This window comes from Melanotaenia boesemani, chromosome 20 (assembly GCF_017639745.1).
Source record: "Melanotaenia boesemani isolate fMelBoe1 chromosome 20, fMelBoe1.pri, whole genome shotgun sequence".
NCBI lineage: Eukaryota > Metazoa > Chordata > Actinopteri > Atheriniformes > Melanotaeniidae > Melanotaenia > Melanotaenia boesemani.
This window is the reverse complement of record NC_055701.1, coordinates 20673465-20696427: the sequence shown is the minus strand read 5'-3', so window position 1 is coordinate 20696427 and position 22963 is coordinate 20673465. Positions and strand designations below refer to the sequence as shown.

Below are 22963 nucleotides of genomic sequence, written 5' to 3'. Positions count from 1 at the left end.
ACTATTACACCCAATTATTTTGTCAAACTTTTCATCCTTTTTCAAACCTGGGAAGTAAGATGTGATGTTTGGTGGCTGTTGTCAACCTCAGTGTTTCGAGTTGAGGGTGATGACAAGTCCTCTCAGACAATGAAGCAAGTACATTGCCCTGTGTGGCAACTGGTAATTTTGCACGATTGGTGACATGGTTACTGGCTATCCTGGAGGAAGTAGGACAACTCCTAACCCCTCTGAGCTGCTACTGAATCATGTAATTAAGGGCAGAATCCCTCAACACAGTGGCCAGGTTGATTTCATTGAGACTATTGGTGCTTCCTGCAGAACAGGGATGGAAAGGATTTATTTATTGCAGTTCAAGGTATAAAACAAGGAAACAAAATAAAGTTAAGCTCAGTTTTCTGTTATACACTGGTTTATATAGATATGTATTCATGGATCTAGTCTGTTTTCATTTCTCTAAGTGTGTAAAATAAAGATTTTCCTTAATGTTCAAACAATGATAACTTGTTCTCTTGTTTTTCCATCTTGCAAAACCTATTTCTTTTGTTGTGAACATTGATACCTTCTCATAATGAGGATGCCACATGCAACAGTGACTGGGCCCCATAAATAATTTATAGCCTTGTCTCATCGGATACCAGCAACTTTAGACTTTGACAGACTGGGCTGTATGTGTAATTGATGAGATGATGAGAAGTTGCCTTGAACAGAAGTTGCCAAACCATACATGACATTATAGATGTCTTTAACTAAAATAGTTTTTTTTCCCCAGTTTGTTGGTGAGAAGCATCTCAGTCTGGTCTTCTTATCTGATCCTCAACATTTCAAGTGTATTATTTCATTTAGATAATATCAAAAGTACTTGCATGACTCAGAATGAGGTCAATTTATGAGCTATTTGATTAGATTTGAAGCTCAAATCATTGCAAATAGATTTTAATATCATTTTGCTTTCATTCTGTGATAAAAGACAGTGCGTTTGCTTCAAGATCGAGTTGGGAGCAGCACCTTATTAATGATTAAAAGGAAGCATTCTTCCAGCTAGGCTGGGCTGACATTTTGTTTACTTCCATGAAATCCTGTCACTGGTAACATGTCAGTATACTAATTACCTCACTTTGGGATCATCACACATTTTGAAACTTTTCCAGAAGTTTTGTTTAAGCAACCCATACAACAATGTTTAAGGGCATTAAAAGCATCATCAGTTGTCATTATCACTCATAATTAAGCTATTTTTATCCTGAGTCAATGTAAAATGACAAATAACAATTCAGTTGTTTTTGTTTTTAAAGTTGATGGTTTGATTTTTAGCGACTATTGTAAAAAATTCTTACTATCACGTCGTTTGTAGTGATAAGCACTTCTGTGGATTGCAAGACTCTGCTCAAAGTGACGTCTCTCAGCAGCGCCTAGTTATAGTTACCAGTCTCGGGTTCAACACTCATGCACTATTCATTGGCATATCACATCACTCCTGCCCAACTTCGGACTTGGACAAACCTAATTCTTTTCTGCCCAACATAACTTTGAGGCGTTATTCTCTGTGCATTGTAAATGTAAAAAAATCTTCATGTAGTGTTGATTTTTTTTAGGAAAAAAAAGCAAAGCTCAGGGTGTGTTTTCTTCAAAGGAAATCTCTTGGAGCTATTTTGAGAAAGGAGACAAGTGAATCGTTTTTCTTGTATGGTATGTATCATAAGATCGTTTTAATTCTTTGGTAGTACCACATTAAGTAAAGATCAGATGTTTTGTCCAGCTTTGGCATTTAGGCCTCAAAGTTTTGCAGTGTACATGAAAGACTTTCTTTGAGGTGGTACTTTTTATTGACTAATATTGGTTTTGTTGAATTGTCAGGCAGAAATTTTTCTGTTTGGGATACTGAGGAAAAATCTAATATTTTGCATTTTGTGTGTTTGAAATTGCATGTTTTTTGATTATTCTAAGGATCACCAGAAAGGTTTATATCTGTACAACATGCAGCTCATATTGGTGTCATTATTTGTCTGAAGTTTCAAGCAGTGAGAAACATTTTTAAAAGATACACTTTGCTTTATATTCTGTTTTTAGTAATAGTAATAATATAATGGTAGTCATATATTTTGGTGCTACAAATGGTAGTCACACCTAATCATATCCAAAAAAACAATCAACAGAATGCAATAAGACTGTGCACCTGCATAAAATGCATTCTGTTGATTCATTTCTGTAGATTATCTAAGTGTATTTTTTTCCCATTGTATGTGAAATCTATCCTCCTCAGTTGGTGTATTAAGGTTAGCTGATTTAAATAATTGAAAGACCTGGTCAAAGGCTACATTGAGGTGTGGTAGCACATTTCCACCTCCCGTAAAACATGAGCAGAAATGTTATATCCTAGTTTTGTTATGACACTATATCGTATGTGGTTTGGTACTGAATAGGTTTGCATTCAATGCTTAAATGCTGTTTGAGACCAGTTTGTTCTGCTTTTGAGCAACAAGATTTGTGTCAGAAGAAAGGAGGTTGTGACTTCAGTAGGAAATGACAGTAATGTGCAAAAATGATTAGTTAACTGCTTTAATTTTTTCTTAATAGGCATCAGTTGGTACAGTCTTCTTGAATCATTGAATGTCAGGTTTCTATCTGTTGCTTATAAAAAAAAATTTGAATTTCTTTCACACAGCACACAAAGGATTGTTTTAAACCATGAAGCGCAGTAAGCACCGTGGACAGAAGGAGGACAGAAATGGAGGTATCTGCTTAGATTAATTACATTCAGGTCAAAGAAGTAGCAAAGTCGAGGCCACTGCATAACACCTGCTGATTAACCTCTTTCAGGCTGCTTTCCCTATCAGAAAACATTTTATTGAACCAAAAACATGGCCATTTCTTGTGCAGCAGCATCTATTATGCATGTTTGTGTAACTTTCTAATCCAGTATCAGAACAAAATGTATTCAATAAAAATAAAAAATAGAAAACAACCAAAAAACTATTTCTGCTTCTAAATGGCTCCCATCAACACATTTACCACTGTGTTGGCTAAAAAGCTCTCAGGATTAACTTGGGAATAATTTTGTCTCATAAAAGACTATTGTCCAAGACTCTTTAGTGGTGAAGCAAGTGCTAACTCTTAAGTGTCACCATTAATAATTCTGTTTTTTTACCAGAGTTTTTCCTTATAGTTAGTCTCCTATATGATCTCCAGATGAACCAGCCATTTTGGAGACAGAGAATCTGGATCGCCAAGGCATGTTCATGGGTGGAGGCCCAGATCCCGATACCATATCTCTGGCCTCAGTTACAGCTGTTACTACCAATGTATCCAATAAAAGGCAGGGACTTATTTATTTATTTATTCATTTAAAATAATTGCATTTGTTAGACTATTTGAGCTCATTTTGACTCTTCTTTTGCACAGATCAAAGCCAGACATCAAGATGGAACCCAGCTCTGGAAGACCAGTAGATTACCAAGTAAAGCAATACCATTGTAAAGAATATTAGATGTTTTATAGTCAATTGAGTGATGCCAGTCAACTGTTTAATTACTTTCAGGTTAGTGTGACTGTGATTGAAGCCAGACAGCTGGTGGGACTGAACATGGATCCAATGGTCTGCGTGGAGATCGGAGAAGATAAAAAGTATACCTCAATGAAGGAGTCAACCAACTGCCCTTACTACAATGAAGTCAGTTAATCAACACATTGGTGCTAAATTTTGCATCTGAATTAAAGATTTATGTGTTAAAAATAACATTGCAAACATTTATCTTCTCCAGTATTTTGTATTCGACTTCCACGTCCCTCCAGATGTTATGTTTGACAAAATCTTGAAACTGTCTGTAAGTACATTTTTTTCTTACAAGCTTAATAAATCAAATTTCTCATTTTTCACAAGACAGTTGCATTTAATGTTGTTTGTCTTGCGGAATTTTCCTTTCAGGTTATCCACTCAAAAAATCTCCTGCGTAGTGGAACGCTGGTTGGAACTTTTAAACTGGACGTGGGCACAATCTACTCCCAGCCAGGCAAGCTAAGACTTAACCTCAACTTTGCTGTTCTTATTTTACATCAACTACTTTGATATCAATTATGTTTTTCCATGTGTGTTGCAGATCACCAGTTTTACCACAAATGGGCTCTGTTGTCCGATCCTGATGACATCACAGCTGGGGGTAAAGGTTATGTTAAATGTGATGTTGCAGTTGTGGCTAAAGGGGACACAATAAAAACTCCACACAAGGCCAATGAATCTGATGAAGATGACATAGAGGGGTAAATTTAACTTCCTTGGGCACTTACTACTAATAATTGATTCACAGGAATTTAATTCAAACCTTCTGCTGACAAGTAATTGAAAAACTAAATATTTTCTGCGCTAGCAATCTGTTGCTACCAGAGGGCGTGCCTGCAGAGCGACAGTGGGCTCGTTATTACCTGAAGATTTACAGAGCAGAGGGGCTCCCCAGAATGAACACCAGCATCATGGCTAATGTCAAAAAGGCCTTCATAGGGGAAAATAAGGACCTGGTTGATCCTTATGTACAAGTCCAATTTGCTGGGCAGAAAGTGAGTGCTTACAGACAGAAAGCACAGTCTTTGATGAGTATTCATGACACTGACATGTGATTGTTTTATGTCATTTCAGGGGAAAACATCAGTTCAAAAGAGCTGCTACGAGCCCATCTGGAACGAGCAGATTGTTTTCACTGAGATGTTTCCACCACTATGCAAACGCATGAAGATCCAGATTCGTGACTCAGATAAAGTGAATGATGTAGCAATAGGAACACACTTCTTGGATCTCAAGAAGATTTCCAATGATGGGGACAAAGGTGATCTATCATTTAGTGTTTAATAAGCAGTTAATGAAAGCATAAATCCAAGCATGGTTTCAACAAGGGGCGGGCAGTTGGTAAACACTGATCTATCCTACAGACATTTTGTTAGTTGTGAAGTCAAGTGGGTGAGATGGATATCCAAATGTATTCTTTGTTTCTCAGGCTTCCTTCCCACGCTGGGACCAGCCTGGGTGAACATGTATGGCTCCACTCGTACCTACACCCTAATGGATGAGTACCAAGAGCTGAACGAAGGGCTTGGAGAAGGGGTGTCATTCAGAGCCCGTCTGCTCATCAGCCTGGGTGTAGAGATCCTGGACACCTCCTCACCTGAGATTACCAGCTCCACAGAGGTGCAGCTGGAGGGAGTGCCCAACATCTCAGAGGTGGGTCCCTGCCTGGATGGGCAGCCATGCAGAACAAGCCAGTGCTTCTTCTGAAAGGTCATTGTGCTGGGATTATAGTGAATTATTAATAGTCCTTATTTGGTCTGCCTAGTGCATTATTGATATCTGTTTATATTAAGATGGCTTCAGTTTATTGGTGGTCAGTATAAGTCCCACAGCAAACTGAGCTGAGATCAGTGTCAACCATCATGACTTGTTTTCAAATTCAATATTTTAAAAATCCAGGTGATTTAAAACAGTTTTAACGTTTTTAATGAGAAAAAAAAGGACATTGTTTTAACTAACACTTGTATATTTTCTTCAAAAGAGTGCTACTGGGAAGGTTGAGGAATTTTTCCTCTTTGGCTCTTTCCTGGAGGCCACGATGATTGACAGAAAAATTGGCGATAAGCCGATGAACTTTGAGGTCACCATAGGTATTTCTGTTTCATTATTTGCAGTTTGAACAGAATTTTGTGAGAAATGAAAATATCCGGCTTTAAGTTATCATTAACCACGTTGATGTTACTAGGTTACTATGGAAATGAAATTGATGGGGTCATCCAACCAAAAACAAAGGGTAAGAAGGGTGGAGGCGATGGTGACGAAGAGGAAACAGATCTGATCCACAACTCCAGTGAGGAGGAGATGGATGACGATGGAGATCTGACTTCAGTGGCCACTACTCCGCCCATGAAACCTGTCATCACCGACCGGTGAGGGCACTAATATTATCATACACCCATAAAGTGATAACAGTGTGAGCACAGCTTTTACAAACCAACATAATGCAAATTTTCAAACATTCAATTAGCCAAGAATTAGTCGCTGAAAAGCAAAACTTTTTAAGATACCTCTCTTAAAGTATTATTGCAAGATCAATACAATATACATGTCACAGTTAAATAATTATTAAATAATTGATTCCACAGAAACTACTTCCACCTTCCTTATTTTGAGAGGAAGCCGTGTTTTTACATCAAGAGCTGGTGGCAGGATCAGAGAAGGAGGCTGTACAACGCCAACGTTATTGACAACATTGCTGATAAACTGGCAAGTCAAGCACTTTATCAGTAGCCAACTGAATTTCCGTCAATACAAACACAGTAACAGAGATAAGCTGAGTCAGATGATAATCTACTCTCACAGGAGGATGGGCTCAATGACGTGCATGAGATCATCAAAACAGAGAAGGCCTACCCTGAACGCAGGCTTAGAGGTGTTCTTGAGGAACTCAGCCAAGGATGCAGGTCTGCAATTATACACTGTACATGGAAAAAACAAAGACACACACATACTGAGTGTGATCAGTTTATTAAAAAGTTTTCAATGACCAAACTTCTGTCCTTTCAGTCAGTTCCTTTCACTGGCAAACAAGGACCAGAATCAGTCTGGCAGAACCAAACTTGACAGGGAGAGACTGAAGCTGTGTTTGGGAGAAGTGGTAGGTCAACTAAAGGAAGAAGTATTTCATTCTTTTCATTAGAGGTATTAATACTATCTTTCTAAATGCTGAAATTCTTTCTGATTTTAGGAGAACATAGGTCAACAAGCCAAGGCCATGAGGTCGCAGGTGAAGAAAAGCACAGTGAGGGACAAACTCAAGCTGTCTCAGAACTTCCTCTCAAAGCTGCGTTTTCTGGCTGATGAGGTAGGAACCACAGCGTATATGTACTTACTTCAGTACAGTAGCTACTTCAGCTATAAGTTTAATATGTGGATTACTTTCTTCATCCAGCCTCAGCACAGCGTTCCTGATATTTTCATATGGATGATAAGTAATGGGAAGCGTATTGCTTATGCACGTGTTCCTTCCAAAGACATCCTCTTCTCCAGTATGGATGAGGAGAGGGGAAAGGACTGTGGCAAAGTAAAAACAATCTTCCTTAGGGTGAGTTTACACTGAACATAGTGAAATAATCAGAATATAATCAGTTCTGATCATGTTCTGTGATAAAATTATTGTTTGCTTTTTGTACAATATAGATTCCTGGTAAGAAAGGTTTTGGGCCTGCTGGCTGGACGGTCCAGTCCAAGATAGAGATCTACCTGTGGCTGGGTCTGAACAGGCAGCGCAAAGACTACCTGAGCGGCCTACCCAATGGGTTTGAGGAAAACAAGTTGTCCAAAGGACCTGGCCTGCCATCTTCACCTCCCATCAGCCTCACCTACATGAGTAAGACATAATTTCTTGCTTGCTTACTTACATAAAATGTGCTGAATTATTGCCAATGATATTTCAGGTATCTATATATTTTTTGCATCTGTTTCTCTGCAGTGAAACAGATCTTCCAGCTCAGGGTCCACATGTACCAGGCTCGCAGCCTGTTTGCTGCAGACAGCACAGGTCTGTCTGATCCCTTTGCAAGAGTCTTCTTCTCAACGCAAAGCCAAGTCACTGAGGTGAGCTCCCACAGAATTGCTTGAGCTTGAGATATCATTCATTTTCAGGTCCTCAGCGGCCAGTATCCTGCAGGTTTTATGTGTTTCCTGGCTTCAGCATACTTAATTCAAATTAAAGGATCATTAACAGGGTTGTGCAAAACTTGACAAGCTATTGGGAAGATCCATTTTCATTTGAATCAAGTGCATTGGAGCAGTAAAACACTGAAAACTTGCTGGATAGTGGCCCTTGAGGACTGCAACTGGACATCGCTGGGGTAGCAGCTTCCAGATCATTGTAAATACTTTGCATTTCTTGCAGGTGCTGGCTGAGACCCTCTGTCCTACATGGGACCAGCTGCTAGTATTTGAGAATGTGGAGTTGTTTGGAGAGGCCAGCGAACTGAGAGATGACCCTCCTATTATAGTGATTGAACTCTATGATCAAGACACAGTGGTGAGGGTTGTTTTCAAATAAAGATGACTCTCTTCTCCTGTATTTATTAATGAAAGCAAACATTCTGTCTTATACAGCTCCAAGTTCCAAATAGCAGCTATTTTATGAAGCTCCTTCATCGTCATCGACTTTGTTATTAAATAATCTGTCTAGCTTACAATATGTGATGTGTACTTAATATTATGCCATATAGTTGCTTGAATATTATTTATTTTTGAAAGACTGTTTTCTGACTGAATATTTTATATTTGCTTCTGACAATAACTCCTTTGTTTTGGATGACCCTTTGGATAAGTAGAGTGTGGATTGGTTTGATGTATGGTAGCAAAACTGTAACGTGTGCAAAGTAGATTGTATTAAAAGGCATGCAAGAGGAATAAGATATGTCCATAAGGACAGATACATGGACCCTCCATGAGCCTCTTATCCCTGTTGCATTCCTTTAAATGAAATTTTGTGGTTTTGTATGTGGCAAACAAGAATTTTGACTTTGTTAGAAAAATTTATAACCACTAACTGCAAGAAAGATTTAGTTAAATATTTTTTTATGTGTTGACACGCATCTGTTTTGCAGTTCACTGGTTATTTTGGGCTTTTTTTTTTTTTTTTTTTTTTTTTTTTTTTTTTATTAAGTCTTTCTAGAAATATGTGCATCTCATGCCATGTTTCTCTCTGTTGATCAATGATTACACTGCAATCAGAAGTCTTTAATTTCTATTTAATAAATCCATAGTAGAGCATTCTTTTAATCATTCTGTCCAGATTTTATGTTTAATTGTGTGTTCAATGCTCCCAGGGTAAAGCTGACTTCATGGGGAGAACCTTTGCTAAGCCTGTGGTCAAGATGGCGGATGAGCACTACGGTCCCCCACGCTTTCCTCCACAGCTGGAGTACTATCAGATCTACCGTGGGAACTGTGCAGCTGGAGAAATGCTGGCTGCCTTTGAGCTGCTGCAGGTTAGCTCTCCTCTGTCCACTTGTGAGCTTACATTTCCATCACAGCAATGATTTTTATGTCATTTTGAATCATCTCTTAGATCGGCCCCAATGGAAAAGCTGACCTTCCTCCCATAGATGGTCCTACAGATATGGACCGTGGCCCAATACTGCCGGTACCACTGGGGATCAGGCCAGTGCTGAGCAAGTACAGGATTGAGGTGAAAGCTTCATGCTGAAAGAAAAGAAATCTGCATTTCTCAAAAGAGAAAAAAAAGGACAACAAAAGTAAAACTGGCTTCAACCATTATCCTTTCAGGTTTTGTTTTGGGGACTGAGGGACTTGAAGAGGGTGAATCTCGCCCAGGTGGATCGGCCTCGTGTAGACATTGAATGTGCAGGAAAGGGAGTTCAGTCTGCCCTCATTCCCAACTACAAGAAAAACCCCAACTTCAGCACTCTGGTCAAGTGGTTTGAAGTGGTACTGTTTCGCTTCCTTTGAATTACTCTACATCCTTAGGCAAAGTTGGGCAAATCTTTTCATAACTTAACTAATCATGCCAATAAACAGACTGACAGACTATTCCCAGTATTACCTTCTTTGTAGAGGTAAAAACCTGAAGGCATAATTTAATCACCCACACATATTGGAAAACGATCACTGTAAATCTTTTCCTGTAAATCTGCTGTATAATTGTCAATGAAACTAAATGAATTTGTGTGTCAGGACTTACCCGAGAACGAGTTGCTCCACCCGCCACTGAACATTAGAGTTGTGGACTGCAGAGCGTTCGGCCGCTACACATTGGTTGGCTCTACTGCAGTCACCACCCTGCGGAAGTTTATCTACAGAGGACAAGACAAGCAGGCCAACAACTGGTCTACCACTGGTATTACCCCAAACCTGTTATGTTACAAATGGTTGCTTAGGAAAAACTTTAAGTTTGGTTATGCAAATGGAAAGGTAGATTATGTGCCTATGAAATATTGTGGTTTCTATGACTGACAGTGATAAAAGTCATGTTTGCTTTATTTGTTTATCTTTCAGAGGAAATAATTGTTGTCAACATGGAACCTGAACCTGCTTATAAGAAGATGGAAACTGTGGTCAAACTTGACTCTGTAAGTTTCATCATTTAAATTAAATAAAACTAATTAAAATAATCATTTTCAATTAAATTCATAGTCAAACTGCACATCTCTTGACAAACAGCTTTGCATATTACTAAATTAAGACATCAACTATATTTTGTGATTCCGCCTATGCTGAATTTGCTGTTCTTCACCAGTGCTCTGAAGCAGTGGTCAAAGTTGAGGTAAGGAAAGCAGCTTTGGTTTCTTTTAATCTTATTTATTAAAATACCAATTTTTTTAACTCTTACTGATAAATTCTGTGGTAAATGAAAAGGATGATGACAAGGACGGAAAGGGGAAAAGGAAAAAGAGGAAGAAGGGTGATGAGCCTGAAGAGGAGGAGCTTGATGAGAGTATGCTGGACTGGTGGTCCAAATATTTTGCCTCCATTGAAACTCTGACTGAGGTAATTGAAATTTGTATAAGTATGACAATAGATTAAACTGAACTCTTAATGTCGCTTTTTTTTAAGTTTGATTCACTCAGATTGCCAGCTTAACATTTCTGTGGAAAGTAGGAGGTCTTGTTTGGATGTTGATGAGCACAGACGACACACTGACTTTTATTCCTTTAGATACTCAAAGCTCAAGAGGCAGCTCTCTCAGACTCAGAGGAGAAAGATGACATGGACATCGCAGATGGCAGAGGTAAAACCAGATCTCAAATAAGACCATTTTCTTCAGTTTGAAAGCTTTATATTCATCATTATGATTCCTACTGTCTTTCAAACTGTCACACAAAAACAGCTAAACTGGCTTTCTTTCAAATACTTTAATCATTTTGATAAAAACTAGTATTCAGTTCTCACTTCTTGGCTCTAAATAACCTCAGACTAGCACATTATTAGAGTCCACATAACATACAGTATTTTGGTTGATTTTAAATCTTTGTGTATTTATCTTTCATAAACTCACTAACTCTGCCATTTTCTTCTGCAGTGCAGTAGTGAACCTTGTGGTTTTCATAGAACAAGAATGCCTCCATGTAGATGCTGACATGAATCCAGTTTTCCATTTGTGGGATGAAGGCTTTTTCATTCTTATATTTGCATATTAGCGGTATGCCAGCCATGAAAGTTGTCAATAACAATGCAGCGAATGACAACAATATGCTAGCTCACTTCAATGACATCAGAAGCATTTGTTTTAGATGTATCATTAAAACTTAAGATAAATTTTATCTCTATTTTTTGTCTTCTAGGCTTTCCAAAATGATTTATTTTAAGCAGATGGAGTTCACGCTGTATTATACAATGTGTGCTGCTGTGCAGACAGAACTGGCTTAACCTTTAGTTATAATGGGACATGAGTCAAATTGTTAAATTTCAAAGAGATTCACAAAGATCACACAGCTTCTTGCCAAGAGGATCCTGCATCATCAAGTATACTCACTGAACTGCATACCTCAGTAGAATACAGTTCAATAGTATGCTTGCTGTATGACAGTAAAAGCTGGTTTTGGCAACTTTCATGTGGAATTCATGTCTCGAGTGCTCTGTTTCTTTGCCCCCTTCCACTCTGTTCTCACTGCTGACCTGAACTCAGATATAAAACCTGATGACTTTCCTGTAAAAGGCACCAAGAAAGGAAAAGGAAAGAAGAAGAAGCAGTCAGTCGATCCGTTCGAGAAGAAAAAGCCAAAGCTGGATGAGCTGAAGGTACCTGAGGACTGCACACGTTGGTTACACATGGTCATTCATGTGGCCATGTGATCAAGGTTCCACATTCACACAAAAACAAGACATTGAAAAAGACATTCTTTTGTGTTCATGACCAAGGTGTATCCAAAAGAACTGGAGAGCGATTTTGACAACTTCGAAGACTGGCTGCACACATTTTTTCTGTTCAGAGGAAAGGGTGGTGATGATGATGACCAAAATGTAACAGATGAGGACAGGGTTGTTGGAAAGTTTAAAGTAAGAAAATGCCTGCATGCATATTTGCCACAGACTTTGCATGTTAAGCAATCATTTTAAGTAACATTCTCGTAAGTATTTTTGCACTTCAATCTTTCATTTCTTTACTTGTGTCAATGTAGGGCTCTCTGTGTATGTACAAAGTGACAGATGATATGTCCAGAGACATGAGCTTTGACTCCAACATGGGAATGTTTCAGAACATTCCTCACAATGATCCCATCAATGTACTTGTTCGCATCTATGTCATCAGGGTAAGCTATGTGCTGTACATGTTGTAACATTGTGAAGTGATGATTCTCTTAGTTAGAGGGAGGGATTTTCTTTGTGACTGTCACCATATTAATGCAAATGGTGTTTTTGTTTGTTTTTTGGTTTGTTTTGGTAGGCTACTGATTTGCATCCTGCAGACATAAACGGCAAAGCTGACCCTTACATTGCAATCAAACTAGGAAAAACAGAGATCAAAGACAAGGAGAACTACATTTCAAAACAGCTCAACCCTTTGTTTGGCAAGTAAGTGAACCAAAAGCTGTGTTTCTGATCAAAGTTGCATGATCATCCAGTCACTTTTACTGTATTCTGTATATCACAGATATGACTGAAAGCATTTTGTGTCATGTTGCCAGATCTTTTGATGTGGAGGCCACATTTCCAATGGATTCCACACTAACAGTGTCAATTTATGACTGGGATCTGGTGGGAACTGATGATCTGATTGGAGAAACCAAGCTTGACCTGGAGAACCGCTTCTACAGCAAACACAGAGCCACATGTGGCATTGGGTCTAACTACGCCATGTAAGAATCAAAACTGAGCTCCTTGCAGCAGCAGCATGATGGAAGCTACAGGCAAAATGTAGTAAATGATAGAATATTCTATTATTTGTGGTTAAATTCAAGATGTGAACATTAACATATTTGTCAAAGTTTTCCAAAAGGCAGCCAAACTTTGTTACATAGACATGATGTTACTGATAAATGACTGCTTTCTGGCTGTGTTCACTCTATAGCCATGGTTACAATGTGTGGCGAGACCCGATGAAGCCCACACAAATCCTAGCGAAGCTGTGTAAGGATGGCAAACTGGATGGGCCACACTACGGCCCTGGAGGAAGAGTTAAGGTGGAGAACCGTGTCTTTATGGGACCAACTGAGATTGAGGATGAAAATGGTATTTATCCCTTGATCATGATTACTTACTAGAAGCCAAGTAGCATTTCTACAAGGAAAAGGTTGGCAATGTGAGATTATTGTTTTATTCGTGTTGGACTGCCTACATGTTAAAATGGTGCTAGTGTGGGGTCTATAAGGTAAATCACACACATGGTTGATGATGTTTGTTAGGTTTAAAGAAGAAGACAGAAGAACACCTTGCTCTGAGTGTCCTGACACACTGGGAGGAAATTCCAAAAGGTGGATGCAAACTTGTCCCAGAGCATGTGGAGACCAGACCACTACTCCACCCAGATAAACCAGGAATTGAGCAGGTATGTTAAATGAATAATTATCTTCCACAATATTTTTTTGTTGTTTATTGGCATCCTAAAAAGTAACATTTTCTTTTATTGATCTGTTTTTAGGGAAGAATTGAGATGTGGGTGGATCTGTTCCCCAAAGACATGACTGCACCCGGTCCTGCACTTGATATTGCACCAAGGAAACCAAAGAAGTATGGCTCAAATCTTTCATTTGCACAATCCTAAAATTCATTAGAACCTAGAGATTTTTTAAGCAAATGACAAGTTTTACTCACCAGTTTTCCCAGTGTTCATCCATACTATAGCTCAACATTTTTATTTGTGTACAGGTTTGAGCTGAGGGTAATCGTTTGGAACACAGATGAAGTTGTTCTGGAGGATGACGATATCTTCACTGGCGAGAAGTCTAGTGACATATTTGTGCGAGGGTAATTACAAGCTGAAGGTTTTTGATTTCTTGATTGTCTCATTTTTAGACACACAGCTAGACCATGGCAAGTTCACAGTAAAAAAAATCATTAATCTATTTCTCTCTTTTCCATCGCAGTTGGTTGAAAGGGCAGCAGGAGGACAAACAAGACACTGATGTCCACTATCACTCCATCACTGGAGAAGGCAACTTCAACTGGCGCTTCGTCTATCCTTTCGACTACCTCATGGCTGAGGAGAAGATCGTCATCTCAAAAAAAGAGTCCATGTTTGCCTGGGATGAGACCGAGTACAAGATTCCTGCTCGGCTGAATCTGCAAGTGTGGGATGCTGATCACTTCTCAGCAGATGATTTCCTGGGTATCAAAGACCGACATTAATAAGAGCTTTTTTCATCAAGTTAAATTCTGACAGAGTAGATTGACTACATTTCAGAGACAATAAGTGTAACTTTGATTTCATCAAGAAAATCAACATGAAGATCAGTAAATTATGTGAACTATATTTTAATAGGTTTGTCCACAACTTCATTGATTAACATTGGCTGTATTTAAATGAGATAAAAAATGTCTTCACAGGTGCAATCGAACTGGACCTGAACCGTTTCCCACGTGGTGCAAAGACTGCTAAGCAATGCACCATCGAAATGGTTACAAATGAAGCAGAGATGCCCATGGTTTCTATCTTCAAACAGAAGAGGGTCAAAGGCTGGTGGCCTTTTGTGGCTAGAAATGAGGAAGATGAATTTGAGCTCACGGTGGGTCACAACAAAGAATAAACTGAAATGCTGGTTCAAAATAAGCTACCATAATGCTAATGCTATATGGCAACTTAGCTAGTGTAAACGCATTATAAATGATTTTGAAAAGAAAAAAGCTCTTACATTAGCTTTGGAAAGTGTTGGAAATGCATTACAAATTAAAATGAATGTTCATCTCCAATTTGTTACTCCAGAATTAGCAAAAAAGGACATAAAGATGCATTTGATCAGTTTTACTTGTGTTCAATATTAGTCCTGTTGCGTGGGGATGACATCCATGTTCCACTTGAAAGCAACAATTAATATTTTCTCAGAAAGTTGTGATTTTCAGAAACTGTGGTCCAACACATCATCAATCACTTGCATGTATCACAGCAGTGATACAGAACTTTGGCAGATATTCGCAATGATAACCTTAATTACTGCTAATTCAGCATCCATGTTGCATCCAACCTGTGAGCCCTCTGCAGACAACCTACGTCAGTCTTACGTTGACTCATGTTATCTCTTGCTCTGCCTTATTCTTCTTTTCTCTCTCTTCCTTCAGTAATGTCCTCTTACTTTCTGCTGAATCAGACGCTTTTCACATTCAAAATGTTCAGTGCACAAAACAAAACTCTGCTGCAACATCACACATGAAGCAAAAGTTTTGAAGCGCAGTTTCTCAGCCTGAGGCTGCTGAGCAGCGATGGCTTCAAAAATGTAGATAATAAATGTCACTGTGCTATTAAATGAGAAACAGAGTTTTAAGGTGGGAAATTTACATAATGCAACTTTGACAAGCTCAGTTGCAGTTCTGCTTCCAACCACGTGGTGGCGGTAATACATCAGTCAGTAGTTTAAAGAAGTTTAATAAGCAGAAGAGACTCAGCTAGACTGTAGCGAAGGTTGTGGAGCAGGATTTTTTTATGGGGTCCCACTTCCCTTAAATTATTTTACGTTATATTATTTACATATTATATTATCATGTTTTCAAGAAAATCAATTGTGAAATTTCTCCAGAAACTTACATCTTCCTTCCTATAACTAAGATAGGTCAGCATAAACTCACCACTTTTGAAAGAGTTATGCCACTGCCAAAACTAAAGAATGTTGCACATGAGTCAGTTCTTATAACCAGAAATATTATTAATTTTGAAGTTATGCATTCAAGTTCAGCTGTTTTCTCAGTAGGGATATTAGATTACACATTTCATTGTAAAACCAACACAATGACTTTGTCTCTGCAGGGTAAAGTGGAGGCTGAGCTGCACCTTCTGACAGGGGAGGAGGCTGAGAAAAGCCCAGTTGGTGAGGGACGTAATGAACCAGATCCGCTGGAGAAACCCAAGTATGAAAACTGTCTTCTTATTAGCCCAGTATTTCTCAGCGTTTTTTTTTTTTTTTTTTTTTTTTTTTTTTTGTTGTTGTTGTTGTTGTTGTTTGTTTTTTAAGCTTCTGTTTTTACCCTCCTACCTACACACATGTGTATACAAATACAAGTTTAAACATAAAGTCCAACTTGATTATAAAAATGTTCAAATATATAAAAATAAACTCTTTTATAAATCAAATACTAAATTTTTTTAAATGAAGTTATAAAAACCCAACATGAACGAGTATAAAAAGCATAAAGAATTCTAAATTTGCATAAAGAAAAATAATCAGATGCAATTTCATGAACTGAAGAAACACATTTGTACGAGTATATTTCAACAAAGCTTTGGACTTAAACCTAGGATCTTCTTTCTTTACATGGTAAGTTGCTGTTTCTTTTCATTTTTAGCATATTTGTACCTAGAATTCAGCCTCTCAGAATACTGTAAACTTTTTCCTTTCTTTGTTTATTGCTCTTTCATTGTCACAGTCATGTCATCTGCATGTACATTTAAATTAGATGATGAAAAAGAGTAATAATAGAATGGCGCTTGAAGTTAAATGTTATTGAACTTGCACATTTCTGTCCTTCCAGCCGCCCAGACAACAGCCTTCTGTGGTTCCTCACTCCCTTCAAAGCCATAAAACACTTGGTCTGCAACCAGTACAAGTGGCTGGTCATCAAGATTGTCACTGCTCTCCTGCTGCTGGCTATGCTGGCTCTTTTCCTCTACAGCATGCCTGGTTACATGGTCAAGAAAATGCTGGGAGCTTGAGATGGTGCTCAGACACGTCTGCAGAAGGTTCCAGCACTTTCACTAACCAGATGACATCTTCTCTCTTCCATACTGTCAATCTTTACTTTCTCCTTAGGCATTATATGTGAATAAAAGCACAGACATAATGAAAAAAAAGACTAAGCTAGAGGAACACTACCCCGGTTCTGCTTTTGAGAAGCATGTGATTATTCTTGTGCTTATTACAGCCTCATTATTAAAGTGGTATTTTGTAAATATTAGGTTCAACTTAGTGTAGTCATTGTTTGTTTATTAATAAAGATGTCCAACTGTAACAGAGAGAGGTAATCTTCACTAAGGGATTATGCATAGCACAGATGAAAAGAAAAGAATGAATATTTATGACAATTTGTGCTTTCAGACATTACAAAGTAGAGCTTAAATAATTTTATTAAAGAAATATTCCTGCATGGTTTAAAAAAAAAACCCAACTGAGATAAAACTGAAGAGCAAAAATAAGAAACTTCAGGAGATGTGGACGTATGAGACAATACACTTTTTTAACAGTGATGAAAGGTTAAAAGAAAGAAAGAAGATACTTCTTTGTCAGAACAGTTATTTAGTGAAAAGATTTTAATGTTCAAGACTGTAAAAGAGATAATATTAAGATAATTCTCTAAAACTAATTAGTCCAAAGTTATGCATGATGTAATAAGACATAATCATTCAGTGGGACAAGAGCATCAACGGTAGGTTCTGGTAAAATCTGTACGTTTCAAGTTCTCAGGTTTGTATTTATGCCTCTTTTAAAACAATTTCAAGTTAAAAAAGTATCAGTCTTAAGTACTAAACAACACATTTTTGTAGATGTTAATGACAAACCGCTCACACTTTGAAAGCCAACAGAACATCTACAGTGTGATCAGATGGAGCACTTGCTAAATTAAAACACTTGTATTATGCATTATGCTGTTATTGAGTTTGAACATTTAGCTACTCTCTTTTGTTTTTTTTGTTTTTTTATCTTTCCATATATATATATATATGTGTGTGTGTGTATATGTTATCATTCATCTTTATAACAGGAGTTGTAGTTTAAAAGTGATCCTTTGACTTAAAACCAATGTAATAGCTGATTTATTTTAAAATTGAGGGGCTGGAGTATTTGGTTCCCTCTTTTATATGCATGTTTTATATGCCACCATCACTCTAACATAAACATACTGACTGTTAAGGAGGTAAGCAGGTCTTCAGGTTGTATCAGTATCTGGGTGCTTCCATTGTAGAACTAATTCACTGATGGCTTTAGTTTGCAGATTAGTTGGCTTCTATAACATCTCTCCACATTTCTGTACTCCACCAGCCGTCCAGACGTTGCACTCCTCTGGTTCCTTATCCCCCTCAAAGCTGCAAAACACCTGGTGTGTGACCAGTACAGGTGGCTGACCATCAAGATTGTTACAGCTCTTCTGTTGCTGGCTATCTTGGCTCTTTTCCTCTACAACATGCCAGGATACATGGTGAAGAAAATGCTGGGAGCTTAATAAAAGAGAAAGAAAAAGAAAGAAAGAAAGAAAGAAAGAAAGAAAGAAAGAAAGAAAGAAAGAAAGAAAGAAAGAAAGAAAGAAAGAAAGAAAGAAAGAAAGAGTGTTTTGACATTTCCAAATAGTGTGTGTCAGTGATAACATCTGTTGCTTTTGCTATTACAATTTGATAAAATAACTGATGCATTAATAAACAAGCTCTAAAACAACAGACATGCTGATAATTTGTGTAGGTATATCCACTTCTGGTTATTAATGTGTATAAATCTCACATTTCTATTGTTGTGATAACTGTGCACTTGTACTTGTTTTCTGAGGTGTTTTCATTCTTCACATTAAAATCAATGTCCACTTTAAAAATGGAAGGAAGGTTTTATTGACAAATGATTAAGAGTTTTAGTATAGTTTGCTTGTGTTGTAATTCAGATTGTCACGCTTCTGTCTTTCTGCATATGTGAAATTTGTGAATAAAATGACCTGTGGACCATTGTGTCTTCTTGTTATTATGTCATTTATATTCATACATATCTGTGTTATAATAATAATAATAATAATAATAATTACAGTAAAAAAAAACAAACAAACAAATAAATAATAATAATAATAATAATAATTTTAATAATAGCCCTTTTTGGAGTCCTTGGGGGGGTGTTGGAGAGCACTCCTTCTGGGGACTCCCTCGTTCTGCTGGGGGACTTCAATGCTCACGTGGGCAATGACAGCGAGACCTGGACGGGCGTGATTGGGAGGAACGGCCCCCCTGATCTGAATCCGAGTGGTGTTTTGTTGTTGGAATTCTGTGCTCGTCATGGATTGTCCATAACGAACACCTTGTTCAGACATAAGAGTATCCACATGTGCACTTGGCACCAGGACACTCTAGGCCGCAGTTCGATGATCGACTTTGTAGTCGTGTCGTCGGACTTGCGGCCACATGTCTTGGACACTCGGGTGAAGAGAGGGGCGGAGCTGTCAACTGATCACCACCTGGTGGTGAGTTGGCTCAGATGGTGGGGGAGGATGCCGGTCAGGCCTGGCAGGCCCAAGCGTGTTGTGAGGTTCTGCTGGGAACGTCTGGCAGAGTCCCCTGTCAGAAAGAGTTTCAACTCCCATCTCCGGCAGAGCTTCAACCATGTCCCGGGTGAGGCGGGGGACATTGAGTCTGAATGGGCTGTGTTCCGTGCCTCTACTGTCGAGGCGGCCAGCCTCAGCTGTGGCCATAAGGTCGTCAGTGCCTGTCGTGGCGGTAACCCCCAAACTCGTTGGTGGACACCGGCAGTAAGGGATGCCGTCAAGCTGAAGAAGGAGTCCTATCGGGCCTTTTTGGCCTGTGGGACACCAGAGGCAGCTGATGGGTATCGGCGGGCTAAGCGGAGCGTGGCTTCGGTGGTCGCTAAGGCAAAAGCTCGGGCGTGGGAGGATTTTGGAGAGGCCATGGAGAATGACTTCTGGACGGCTTTGAGGAGATTCTGGTCCACCATCCGGCTGCTCAGGAGGGGAAAGCAGTGCTCCGCCAACACTGTGTACAGTGGGGATGGGGGGCTGCTGACCTCGACTCGAGACATTGTGAGGTGGTGGGGGGAGTACTTCGAAGACCTCCTCAATCCCACCAACACGTCTTCTGATGAGGAAGCAGAGTCTGGGGTAGCCGGTGCTGGCTCGCCTATCTCTGGGGCTGAGGTTGCTGGGGTGGTTAAAAATCTCCTTGGTGGCAAGGCGCCGGGGGTGGATGAGGTCAGCCTGGAGTTCCTTAAGGCTCTGGATGCTGTAGGGCTGTCTTGGTGGACACGCCTCTGCAGCATCGCGTGGACATTGGGGACAGTCCCCCTGGACTGGCAGACTGGGGTGGTGGTCCCCCTCTTCAAAAAGGGGGACCGGAGGGTGTGCTCCAACTACAGGGGGATCACACTCCTCAGCCTCCCCGGTAAGGTCTATTCAGGGGTGCTGCAGAGGAGGGTCCGTTGGATAGTCAAACCTCGGATTGAGGACGAGCAGTGTGGTTTCCGTCCCGGTCGTGGAACAGTGGACCAGCTCTACACCCTCTTTGGGGTCTTTGAGGGGGCATGGGAGTTTGCCCAACCAATCTACATGTGTTTTGTGGATTTGGAGAAGGCATTTGACCGTGTTCCCCTGGGACTCCTGTGGGGGGGTACTCCGGGAGTATGGAGTGCCGTACTCGCTTGTAAGAGCTGTCCGGTCCCTGTACGACCGGTGTCAGAGCTTGGTCCGCATTGCAGGCTGTAAATCAGAATCGTTTCCAGTGCGGGTTGGACTCCACCAAGGCTGTCCTTTGTCACTGATTCTGTTCATAACTTTTATGGACAGAATTTCTAGGCGCAGCCGAGGTGTGGAGGGGATCCGGTTTGGTGGCCTCAGGATTGGGTCTCTGCTCTTTGCGGATGACGTGGTTCTGTTGGCTTCATCGGGATGTGATCTTAAGCTCTCACTGGAGCGATTCGCAGCCGAGTGTGAAGCTGCTGGGATGAGAATCAGCACCTCCAAGTCCGAGACCATGGTCCTCAGCCGGAAAAGGGTGGAGTGCTCTCTCCGGGTCTGCGATGGGGTCCTGCCCCAAGTGGAGGAGTTTACATATCTCAGGGTCTTGTTCACGAGTGAGGGAAGGATGGAGCGGGAGATCGACAGGCGGATCGGTGCGGCGTCCGCAGTGATGCGGGCTCTGCATCGGTCTGTCGTGGTGAAGTGAGAGCCTATGGTCCTGAGCTGTGGGTAATGATCGAAAGAACAAGATCTCGAATACAAGTGGCCGAAATGAGTTTCCTCCGCAGGGTGGCCGGGCTCTCCCTTAGAGATAGGGTGAGAAGCTCGGTGATCCGGGAGGGGCTCAGAGTAGAGCCGCTTCTCCTCCACATTGAGAGGAGCCAGATGAGGTGGCTCGGGCATTTGGTTAGGATGCCTCCTGGCGCCTCCCTGGTGAGGTGTTCAGGGCACATCCCACCAGAAGGAGGCCCCGGGGCAGACCCAGGACACGTTGGACAGAATACATCTCTCGGCTGGCCTGGGAACGCCTCGGGATCCCTTCGGATGAGCTGGTGAATGTGGCCGGGGAGAGGGAAGTCTGGGTTTCCTTGCTTAGGCAGCTGCCCCCGCGACCCGACTCCGGATAAGCGGAAGAAAATGGATGGATGGATGGATGGATGGATAATAATAATAATAATGATAATAATAATAATAATAATAATAATAATGTATTTTTTAAATGTTGTGTTTGATCTTAAATCAGTGATCCCCAACTCTGGTCCTCAATGCCAACTATCTCAGGTATTAGATGTTTCACTTGATTTAAATTAAATGGATCTCTGACAATCTCTGCACATATCCACTACTGAGCCATTAGTTAGTTAGTTAGTTGAAAGTTTGCAGGACTATGGGCCTTGAGCCCTGGAGTTAAGGACCCCTGCCTTAAATAATCAAGTGGAAAATATCTCCCCTGCCCCCTTATTTTCTTTGAAATATTAATTGAGAAGTTTTTGTTGTCTAATAAAGTTTGTATCTCTGTACTCCTCCAGCCGTCCAGATATTGCCCTCCTCTGGTTCCTTATCCCTTTCAAAGCTGCAAAACACCTGGTGTGTGACCAGTACAGGTGGCTGACCATCAAGATTCTGACAGTTCTCCTGCTGCTGGCCATTGTGGCTCTTTTCCTCTACAACATGCCAGGATACATGGTGAAGAAAATGCTGGGAGCTTAGAAGATGTGGTGAATTTAATTTTACACTGTAAACACTGTAACACAGAGTTTCAGAGTTTTTTTGCCACTTGATTAGACATAATCAACCTATGGATCTTTGTTTCATATATATATATATATATATATATATATATATAGAGAGAGAGAGAGAGAGAGAGAGAGAGAGAGAGAGAGAGAGAGAGAGAGAGAGATGACACAGTCATTAAAATCCATTACTCCAGTGTAAACACCCAAATTTGTCATTATTTGACAGTGATTATGGTTGGTTGATTTAGCTAAAATGATTGTTATTGTTGTGATCGATTGTCGTGAAACCTGCACTGTAAAACTCTCAACTGTGTTCATACATATTGTTTATTAATAGTGTGAAGTAATTTGTGAACAAATAAAAAAGCTTGACAACAAAAACATGTACTGCATGTGCTGATTTTGCAGACTCATGCCTCAGTTTGAAAAAAAAAAGAATTATTAAAAAGATAATTTGGAGGATGCGGGCATCGATCCCGCTACCTCTCGCATGCTAAGCGAGCGCTCTACCATTTGAGCTAATCCCCCTCCTACTTCAAGCAGTCTACACTTCTGGTACACAAAGCTGGTATGGGCCATTGTGTCTATATTATATGTACTATACATGTGTGATTATTTGTCTGTCAGTATGGCAAGCGTTTTAAGTGGACTTACTCTTTTAAACATTTAAACTTTTTGAAATTATGAGGAAGCGACATATTTGTGACGTTATAATGCCATCTGCTGGTCCTGAGTCAAGATAACACCCTGCCCTTCCTATATATTTTCTCCTGAGTCATGTTCAGGCAGCGCTTTCTCTGAATTTGAGGACTTACAATAAATATAACAAAAATTGTAAATTTGTTCATGATGGCCTTTCCTTCTTAGCTTTACTGAAAATAGTAACCTG

General features: G+C 39.9%; 1 protein-coding gene and 1 non-coding gene across 2 annotated transcripts; one reads left to right on the top strand and one right to left on the bottom strand.

Annotated features, from left to right (window-relative positions):
- The first annotated feature begins 2663 nt into the window (after positions 1-2663).
- Positions 2664-16853, top strand: LOC121631628 (otoferlin-like). Its single transcript, XM_041972633.1, has 41 exons — positions 2664-2734; positions 3190-3316; positions 3403-3457; positions 3539-3670; positions 3762-3824; positions 3926-4010; positions 4098-4257; positions 4365-4551; positions 4631-4817; positions 4986-5209; positions 5538-5646; positions 5742-5925; positions 6142-6262; positions 6359-6459; positions 6563-6653; positions 6744-6860; positions 6948-7100; positions 7196-7385; positions 7488-7612; positions 7914-8048; positions 8845-9006; positions 9087-9206; positions 9305-9466; positions 9713-9875; positions 10034-10107; positions 10275-10310; positions 10406-10525; positions 10694-10766; positions 11694-11776; positions 11897-12034; positions 12157-12288; positions 12423-12550; positions 12664-12834; positions 13047-13207; positions 13381-13523; positions 13617-13705; positions 13844-13942; positions 14062-14303; positions 14522-14700; positions 15933-16033; positions 16655-16853. The coding sequence occupies exons 1-41, from the start codon at positions 2689-2691 to the stop codon at positions 16833-16835; spliced, it is 5349 nt and encodes a 1782-aa protein (XP_041828567.1). The 5' UTR covers positions 2664-2688; the 3' UTR covers positions 16836-16853.
- Positions 16854-22529: 5676 nt separating this feature from the next.
- Positions 22530-22602, bottom strand: trnaa-agc. The gene has a single exon. It is a non-coding gene; the product is annotated as a tRNA-Ala (tRNA).
- Between the last annotated feature and the right edge of the window lie 361 nt (positions 22603-22963).

Coding starts and splice junctions, on each gene's coding strand:
- LOC121631628 (XM_041972633.1), top strand. CDS start 2,689: ATGAAGCGCAGTAAGCACCGTGGACAGAAGGAGGACAGAAATGGAG. Junction 2,735..3,189: donor GAAGGAGGACAGAAATGGAG/GTATCTGCTTAG, acceptor TATGATCTCCAG/ATGAACCAGCCATTTTGGAG. Junction 7,613..7,913: donor CGCAAAGCCAAGTCACTGAG/GTGAGCTCCCAC, acceptor CATTTCTTGCAG/GTGCTGGCTGAGACCCTCTG.